The sequence below is a fragment of the Neolamprologus brichardi genome, chromosome 12 (assembly GCF_056152115.1).
Source record: "Neolamprologus brichardi isolate AB-2024 chromosome 12, ASM5615211v1, whole genome shotgun sequence".
NCBI lineage: Eukaryota > Metazoa > Chordata > Actinopteri > Cichliformes > Cichlidae > Neolamprologus > Neolamprologus brichardi.
In genome coordinates this window covers 2,646,592-2,656,360 of record NC_142115.1, presented here as the reverse complement: position 1 = coordinate 2,656,360, position 9,769 = coordinate 2,646,592, and the positions used below count along the sequence as shown (strand labels likewise).

General features: G+C 39.9%; 1 protein-coding gene across 1 annotated transcript; it reads right to left on the bottom strand.

Annotated features, from left to right (window-relative positions):
* Positions 1-1,704: 1,704 nt before the first annotated feature.
* Positions 1,705-2,700, bottom strand: LOC102798978 (P2Y purinoceptor 4). Its single transcript, XM_006805478.2, has one exon. It carries the CDS (start codon positions 2,698-2,700, stop codon positions 1,705-1,707), a length of 996 nt encoding a protein of 331 aa, XP_006805541.2.
* Between the last annotated feature and the right edge of the window lie 7,069 nt (positions 2,701-9,769).

The window sequence follows — 9,769 nt, the reverse complement described above, 5'->3', positions numbered from 1 at the left end:
GATTGCATTTATATAGCGCTTTTTGAGACCCTCAAAGCGCTTTACAATTCCACTATTCATTCACTCTCACATTCACACACTGGTGGAGGCAGCTACAGTTGTAGCCACAGCTGCCCTGGGGCAGACTGACAGAAGCGAGGCTGCCATATCGCGCCATCGGCCCCTCTGGCCAACACCAGTAGGTGGTAGGTGAAGTGCCCAAGGACACAACCGGCAACCTTCCGGTTACAAGACGAACTGCCAACTCTTTGAGCCACGATCGCAGTTTCCTAACCTGAATTACTGCGGGAGAATAATGAATGATGCTCACAGTGAGTAAAAAGTAAACTGAGTGCATTTTTTGGACAGAGATTCACTTTTAAAGTGTACGTTTAATACAATACAGATACATAAAAAATACACTCCAAAAATAGGAGGGTCCTTGAAATGTACAAAATATTATTAAAAAATAATAGTAGTGTGTCCACAAACAGCAAATATTGTCACAAAAAGTAAGAAATCTTTGGGGGTGCTTTGATTCATGCTGAAGCACCCCCAACAATGGACTAAAATCGCCCCTGCGACTATTACTAATTTTTAGTCAAAATGAGGATGTGAGTGATTGTGTGACGGCGTCAGCCACACACAGATAAAACAGGTCCATTCATTCACTTCATTAGTTTGATTTGCAGTTGCTGCACTAATATAATTCATTAATGTTTTTACTTAAACCTGACACTAATTTAATGAAGCGTGCACATAATAGCATTGTGTGGTTTTTCTAAAGATGTTTTTTGTTATATTAATTATGTTTTTCTTTCTTTGAGTTACCTGGTTTGGGGCGGTGGCTGTTTCCTGTCTGGGCAGAAGGCGCGGCCAAAGGCTGAGAAATCTACCCTCCTGTGTCTTTGTGATTAGTTTGTGAGTTAAATTGTGTCAACTTTGTTTGTTTCAGTTTCTGGAAGTTGTGTTTTGATTAGAGTTATATTTAGTTGACCTCTTTTATGGGACCACTAATTATATTTTTGAATTCTGTCTTTTTGAACTTTTCTGAGGGTTAAAATAAAGAAAACCCATTTTGAAGACATTATTTGTGTCTTCTATAATATAAAACTTGCACAACCAAGATATGGAGTTGTTTTTTATTATAAAACAGTTACTTTAATACACAGAGAACACAGTGACTCCAGAGCCAACATTTAGTTTCACACCATGGTCTTTCCTTTACCTTCACCTAGCTGCTTTTATTGTCTAACCACAGGCTGGATGTGAAACTTGGAGTGTGGTGTGGCAACACATGACTTGGTTTTCTTGCTGGCAGTTTGGCATGTGACAACAGGAAACGCACAGGTGATACTCAAAATGTTAGAATACATGAGATCAATTATAATACAGGCTGTCATGGTTTGGTGGGATGCAATCATGAATGTCTGCTGTAAGTTTATTAACAATCCCACCCACTTGCTGGTCCCCAGTGCAGTTCATAAATATGGTGATTACCACCACCACCATTTAGTAATAGAAAAGGAAAAAATACAGAGAATAGTTTTGTGTATAAGAAGTTGTGAAATAATAGATAAAAGATGGGTACTGTGTGATATCTGTTAATATTTTGGGTACGTAGAGAGATCTTCATCTGTATTGTTTCTAAATGGGAATTTCAAACATAGTCTTCCGCCAACACTGGATCTTGAGACTCAGTCATATCCATGTCATATCCACATGTTAGAAATTTCCAGTCATTTCTGAATCACTTCTGTTCTGAATGTCTACCTGCCCCCTCCTGAAAGACTGGAAGGTATCTCGAAAGTTTTGCGAACCGAAGTAGTACAACAGTGGATCCAGGCAGCTGTTTACTCCCGCAAAAATCCAGGTTGCGTAATACGCCGTCTCAAACTGAAGGAGAAGACGGCATTGTTGCGGGTAGTATTTTTTTAATATGACTCCGACAGTCCGTACCACATTCAGAGGCAGGAAGCACAAAGCGAATATAACCAGACACACACCTATCATCCTCTGAGATTTCACCTTCACTTTCAGACCTTTAGCTGTGCTAATGTTTAAGCGAGTTAAGGTGTTTGCGAGACGGCTATAGCATGCAGCAGACACAAAGAAAGGGAGTAAAAACCCAAAGATAAACAGGATAAAGTTAATGACGAAGTAGGATTCTGTCAGTTTGGTCTGATGAATGGAGAGGCATTGTTTGTTTTTCCCTTCTGTGGAGGTAGGAAGAGTAAAAGCAAAGATCAGAGCCTGGATCAGTAGCAGAGACCAAACTCCAGCACAGAGCTTCCTGACAAACTCCTTCCGCTTTATACAAGAGCTCCTGTTGAAGTGAACCACAGCCACATACCGATGAATGCTGATGAGAGTGAGGAAAATGGTACTGCCGTAGAAATGTGAACTCAGCAGGGCAATCTTGAGTTGACACAGGAACTGACCGAACGGCCAGTTGTTTCCCATAGCAAAGTAAACTGCCATCATGGGAGTGACCGGTGTGGCGATGGCATCGCTGAGGGCCAGGTGGAACTGCAGCGTGGTCCCAGACGTCCAGCAGGGCAACCGGCAGCAGAACACCCACAGGCTGAAGGTGTTCAGGAGGAAGCCGATAAAGAAGACCAGGCAGAGCAGGATGGTGATAGACACATGCTGACTCTCCGCCAGGCAAAGGCCAGAAGCATTGCTGTTGTTCCCAAGCTGAGAGAGAACTTCACCAGGCATCTTTGAGTTCCTTACACCTGTGAGAAAACAAAACAATCATCACAACACCGCTTGAGGCTGGCTCCAAAGAGAGTAATGGGTAGTTATGCTCACTGCATTGCCTGTGTCGTGGGTGTCACACCATGTTTATCTTTTTGTAACCTGTTCAGCTGTGGCGACCAAGGCAAGACGCAAGTGTACGTTTGTGTCGGTTTAATGTTCCCGCACAGGCGCAGAGACATACAGACATACAGAGGGAAATGTTGGAACAGTGAAACAAACATATGACAAATTCTTGGCTTCTGGTTTTGACTTCTTCCTCTTTTATATGGGTGGCTGTAGCTCAGGTGGCAGAGCAGGTCAGCCACTAATCAGAAGGTCGGTGGTTCGATCCCATGTCAAATATCCTTGGGCAAGATACCAACCCCATGTTACCTACTGGTGGTGGTCAGAGGGCCCGGTGGCGCCCCAGGGCAGCTGTGGTTACAATGTAGCTGCCATTGCCAGTGTGTGAATGACTGTAAAGTGCTTTGGGGTCCTTAGGGACTGAGTAAAGCGCTATACAAATGCAGGCCATTTACCATTTATATCAGCGTTTGTGTGACACCTGTTGTTCAGGATAATACTGCAGCGGCTCCTGTACCTCAATGGCGGTTTTAAATACAAGTGACTGTGACACAAGGTTGCAGCAGTGAATATAAACGGGCCCTTTGTACTCGCTGTTCTTGCCTAAAAATTACACATATTGGTGCAAGTCACATTTTGGTATGGTTTTGGCCAGTTGTGCACATCTCAGTTTTTGTAGCCTTGTGTTTGCTTGGGGTTTATGGGGCTTACATAACCACCACAGTTCTCTAGGTGATTTTTGTTTGCTTGTTTTTTAAAAAGCTTATTAGTTGAGATTTTGTCTGTTTTGATTTGAATGTAAATGAACTGGTGCCTCTTTTCTACTCTAACCCAGCACTCAAAGCACTTTACACAACTTGCCTCATTCACCCTTTCACGCAAGCAACCCTAACCCTCCTTGGGATTGATCAAGAGATTGCTGAAAACAAATGAGGCCTTAAATTACACGGGGTAACATTTTACTGGCAATTTTTACCATCTGTTTAATAGAATGGGTTGAGATAAACTGGGTGTTGTGTGCTGTTAGGAATCCTTAACTGACCAATCAGCATGCAAAAGTATTAGTATTATTGTCCTGCTTCTGGATTATTATTTTAACCATTTAATGCCATCTGCTCCTGTTTATTGAGGACTGTAAGTGACAGTCACTTCAGGCTCCCAAAGCCTTTGTTTGAACTCTGAATTGGCAGCATGTTTAGCCAATTCCTCCCATTCATGGAGAAAAACCCTTTCATTTGGTTGATGCTGTTCAAGTGTGTGTTTGTTTTTCCTTTATAAACACACCTACACATCCGTGTCCATCATACTGCTTCCCCAAAACAAGGCTTCCTGACATTTGACTGTGGTAAAACTGCACAGCAGCATGGTTCAGCTTGAAACCATTCAAACCATTCACTTCAGTAAAGTAAGAGTAAAATACTCAACAGATTCAGTTTCAGTGCCTCATGTTAATCTCACTTTATTCATTCTTTTTTCCTTTGATCTGTTTATTCTTATCAAATCAAATCAAAATGTATTTATATAGCACATATTAAAACAACAGAGTTCACCATAGTGCTTCACAGTCAGTAAAAGCATGAGACAGTTAAAACAAACAATAAAAGAGGACAACAAACAATAGGTAACAACACAACAAGCTAGACCAGCCAACTAGACAGAATCAAAAGCCAAAGTAAAAAATACGTTTTAAGACGTGATTTAAAAGACTGGATCGACTCAGCAGTATGAATATGAACAGGGAGGTTATTCCAGAGTCTGAGTGCCACGGATGCAAAGGCCCGGTCTCCTCTCGACTTCATTCGAGTCCTAGGTTGTGCTAGGAGCCTGTGATTGGACGATCTAAGTGCTCTGTTGGGATTGTATGAGTGGAGGAGTTCAGAGAGATAGCTGGGTGCTAAATTATTCAGAATATTAAAAGTGAACAAAAGAATTTTAAAATCTATGCGATATTTAACAGGGAGCCGATGTAATTTGGCTAAAATTCTTACTGAATCTTTTCTATATTATTGCCCTTGCACTATTTTTCATTATTTATTTATAATGATGAATTAATAATGAACAACTTTTAAGGAATCCGACAATCTCAGTCTCTACAATCTACTTCAATCAGCACAGTTTGAGATTGAAGCAGTTTCCCTTGTTGCCCATGCTGATATGACTTCAGGCTCAGCTTTGAAACTGCCTGTCTGAGTACAACAAGTCTGCGTTTTTTCTTATTTGTTATTCACAAATAAATATATGCATCAGGCTTAAACAGGCGTATTAACTGCTCGGTACTTTCTTACTGTCAGCCTTTCTATGATCCTGTCTGAACATTTTGAATTGTACTATCCTATGTGCTGTAGTAATGCGTGAAGAGTTGCATGGATTCCAGATTCTGGTGACATCATCCCAGCGCGATGTGGCAGCTTTCCTAACAGCGTCAGTGTTCAGTGGAGCTAAGGTCAGGTGACATGCAGTTATGTTTGCCTGTTGGTCTTCTTCTGTCTTCAGACTTTACCTCAGGTAGAGGTAATGTAAAAATGTAAAATGATGTCTGTTAGTAGAATTCATGATGCCTGTGATTTCAGAGATTTTAGAGATCTGGATCCAAGAATTTTTGGAAGAATTCTATTAACCTATTTTAGATTCAGATATACTTCTATGGAGCTATATGCAGTTTTGAATCTCGAGGTGCTGCTTCTTCTTGTAAAATGTTTGGATGTCTTTGTCTGCACGAGCCATTTGTCCTGCTTTATCTTTCTGAACAGTGTTTTGAAGATTTTCCTCATCCTCTAAGAACACCAATAGCTACCTGTTGATAGGACCTGTGCTTTTTTGTGGAATCACATCCTGTGTCTGTATCTTTTCTATCTCTCACTGAACTGATCTTCCAATAGTGAGCTCACCTTTGGTCTGCCTGTTCCTGCATTTGATGCAACTGATTCAGTTTCCACAAAGAGTTTTACAGCTTCACATACTTAACTCTTACCAACCGTGTGTCTAAGATCAAATTAACAGCTCTTCTGACACTTGTAGATGCCATACTGTCCACTATAACTGTTTACATTTAAGAGTGTTTTTTGGAACAGTGAGTTGATAAAATCAGTTTCATCTCCTTAACTCAAGGAAATTTGACCTTTGGTTCGGAGGGGCACTAAATCGGTTTTCTTGCTCATTAGTCCACAGTCTGAAATATTAATGTTCTTTTACTTTTACAGTTAGAACTGTACTTGTGTAATTTCTCAGTTTCTTATTATTTCTAAGCTTACATGAAAATGTGAAACATTTCCTTGGTTACAATCATACATATGTGACGCATATATATGAATGAACCACATGCTTTACAGCAAAAGCAAAGTAAAATATGTAAGTCTTTCTTGTAATTGCAATTGTTTTTTAAAGATCTTACCAGAGCTGAAGTTATCCTCAGTAATTTGTATCCAGTAACACAATGACTGCTTCTCTTGAGGAGTGTCAGCATGTAGAGTTGTTAGGGGCGGAGCTCTACATTGACAACTACTGACAGCAGCTTTTTTTCCTGTCAGCTATGTCAGGACTCAAAGTAACAATTTCCTTAAATGTGCCTCGTCTAGATGACATGAAACGTGAAACAAAGTATTGCAACACAGATTCTGGTTACTTCTCGAGGGCATAACCATCAATATCCTCGCATCTTTTCATGATTTCATGTTTTTCCGTCTGACCAGATGCAGCTTTTTGCACCATCTTCTCACCATCCTTCTACTGATCACCACAATATGTTTAAGTGCTAAAAGACACATCATTTCCTTCCTTGTTAGTCAAAGTAATTATGAAGTACTCAGAGGGTGTAGCAGCTGTGAAGTGTCATGAAACAACAACTCTAATCTCCACATTTTTTTTTTGTTTTTCACACTTTTTTTGTTACACAGTTTCAGTTTGTTGTCAAAATGACCAATAATAACTTTGTTTCCCTCAATATGTCCGTCATACTTCACTGTGGTTAAAGGTAAACATTCTTTTTAACATTGCACCAGCACCGTTAAGAGTCTCCTTCTGTGAAAGACTGATTGGCTACAGCTGCCTGTTGGGATGCCCGTCAGTCAAATCAGTCTTTTTTTTGTTTCAGTTCTCTTTAGATTTTTCAGTGAATGGATCTACACAAATATAAGACTGCTGTCATATAACTGATAAATAATTAATCAAATCTTCCTTCTGTTTACGTTCTAATAGAGTTCTTCATTAAAACACATTTAAAAACTCGACCAAAGTAACGTTTGTGCCTCTGCAGCATGCAGCTTTTCACATGCAATGAAAAAGCAGTTGCAACAGAAACTAATGTGAACTCTTTTACTTTTTTGCAATCTGCAGTTTCATCAGACCACATGAGCCCGAGACCTCCGTTTCCACCCACAGAGAATGAACTTCTTATTGCTGATTTTACGAGGGGTGCTTCATATACAAAGTATATTTATTGTCTTGTGTTTCTGTCTGTTTTGTGACTCTTAAAAATGTGTAGATTGTCGTCTCGGATCTGTCTTGTGATACAACATAAATCCACTTTACTGCACGACGATGTAACCATTTATATACTCCTATACTCATCACCACAATATGTTTACATGCTTTCTCGTTGCTGAAACTGATTCTGAAGAATGATTTCAACAGCTCAGAAAGTGTAGCAACCGTAGCAGTTTGTCTTGAAACAACAACTGTAATCTCCACATTTTTACACATTTTTCATTTTTTACACACTTTTTTTCTCAAAATAGATTTTCAACTTTAACCCTCTCCAGGCAAGCGTTGCAGATTTGCAACAGTTAAAAGCTAACAACCTGATTACCCCACATACATATTTTATGAGTTTTTTTTACTCAGAAGTACCACTGCAGGTATCCTTTTGTGCATTAGCAACAAAAACTTAATTTGAGCCTGAGAGGGTTAATATCAAAATTTTGACTTTTTTTCTCTTCTGGTAGAGAAGGCGAGGCCTAGTACACATTGATTTGCTGCCTGTTGGGATGCTGTCAGTCAAGCAGCCAGATGTGGACGTGGATGTGTGGATGAATGTTAAAATATACTTTCATCCACCATATAGTAGCAAGGAAGGGGAAAACTATCCCCAGGGTTTGAATCTATCTATCTAAGCTGTACACACACCATTTAATGCTGTAAAGTTACTATGTAACATTCTATTGACATTAACATTCTTTTGGAATTAGCTTCAAGTGTTCGTTAGAGGAACTACAATTTGTAGCAACTCCTGATGGCTTCATTTTTTAGCCTTGCTTGTTCCATGTACATTTGATGCTGTTGCCAAGTGACTGAAGTCTGCTAAATAAAACACAGGCATATGTCTCATAAGCTCTGAAAAGCAACAGAATGCAGTGCCTTGTTGGTGCTTTTCAAAGCACAGCACATAACACAAAGCAACATAAAAAAGTTTTTGCAAGTGACCTAAACACACTTTCCTACATTTGTTTTGGTGCAGATTTTACATGTGACTTTATTATTTTCCAGTCATGTCGAGAAAGAAGTGGAGTATGATTTTATTTTGTACAATGTTAGATCTGGATTGTCACAGTAAAGCATTCAGCAATAGTTTCATCCCAGAAACCCCGGTAGCAACCCTCTGTTAGCTGAATATCATGTTGGAAACGCTCTCCTTTGTTACTCACCATGCACAGACTTTTCAAATATGAATGTAGGAAATGGATTTTCAGTGACATGCAGCAGCCCGTTTTCTGTTTACTTCCCGGTATGCAGCTGATTAAGTTTTCACAAAGCCACTTGAATGCGGTTGCTTACAGACATAGTCGAAAACCATCGTTCTTACATAACCATGCAAACAGCAGACCGCTTTTATCTTCATTTCCTTTTGTGCTGTACGCTTTGACTTCTGGTCCAAAAATAGTGGTCAACAAACACAAAATGTATAAAAAAGTTCATCAGAAGAACAAGATGTCCTAGAGAAAAACTAAGTACAGGTTTGAAATCATTGTGAAAATAACTACCAGAGAAGTACCTGTGATGATTATTACCTGCTGACCTGTGTAATGGATGAATGCTGGAAAGTTGCATTGAGCATGAAGCTGAACATTTTTACTGCCACCACACTGATATGCAGAGAATGAAACCAAGAAATACTGCAGACACATATGGTGCTAAATTCTCAGCCATAACACAGGGCCACCCGACAGTCATCTTAGCCCTCTTTCTGATTCTAAAAGGACCAAAATGTACTAAATTAATTTCATGGTGTTTTACGTAACAGGAAACGACCTTAAATTTATCAGGAAAGTGCACTAAGGTCTCAGGCAACAGTGTAACCAAAGAAGCCACCACGTTTGGCGTCACGTTTCAGACCTGAAAGATAATTTTTTTAATATACATGCTATGTTTAGTGAGCAGGTGCTTCAATGGTGACTTAATGAAACCCATGTGTACTGTGTGGCCTGAAAAACATTTGCTCTTTCACTTTGAAAGAAGAGACATGTCCTTTTGCAGATGACAAACTACACAAAGGAGATGCAGTGTGTGTGTATTAGCAGATATTACTTGTGAATTCAAAGAGTTCCTGTTTTGTCCTGTTATGCCACTACTTGGTCCAGTACTCAAGACATAATCCAGCATAGCTAGTAACATTTTAAAATGCTGTGAGGGGCCAAAATCATCTTCCATCTGTCCGATGGATGGATGGAGAGAAGTAGTCTACTACTGAACTGTGTCAGCTGTAAACACATGGAGAAACCTGTCGCTTTGCATCTTCTGTTGACAACGGACCTGCTTTTATTAGTAACACACGTCAGGGACACATGATAGTGTGTAGAGGATGTGAGAGTCAGTAGGGAATTGCCAGGCGACCTAATGGAAAAACAATGAGGGGAACAAAAACGGTGCATATTTCCAGCTGGGGAAATATTGTCAACATCGTGGTGAAATGTAGAATCCTGGATAGTCCAGACAGAATGAAGTGAAGAATAAGAATCGGTTGGGACTTCTG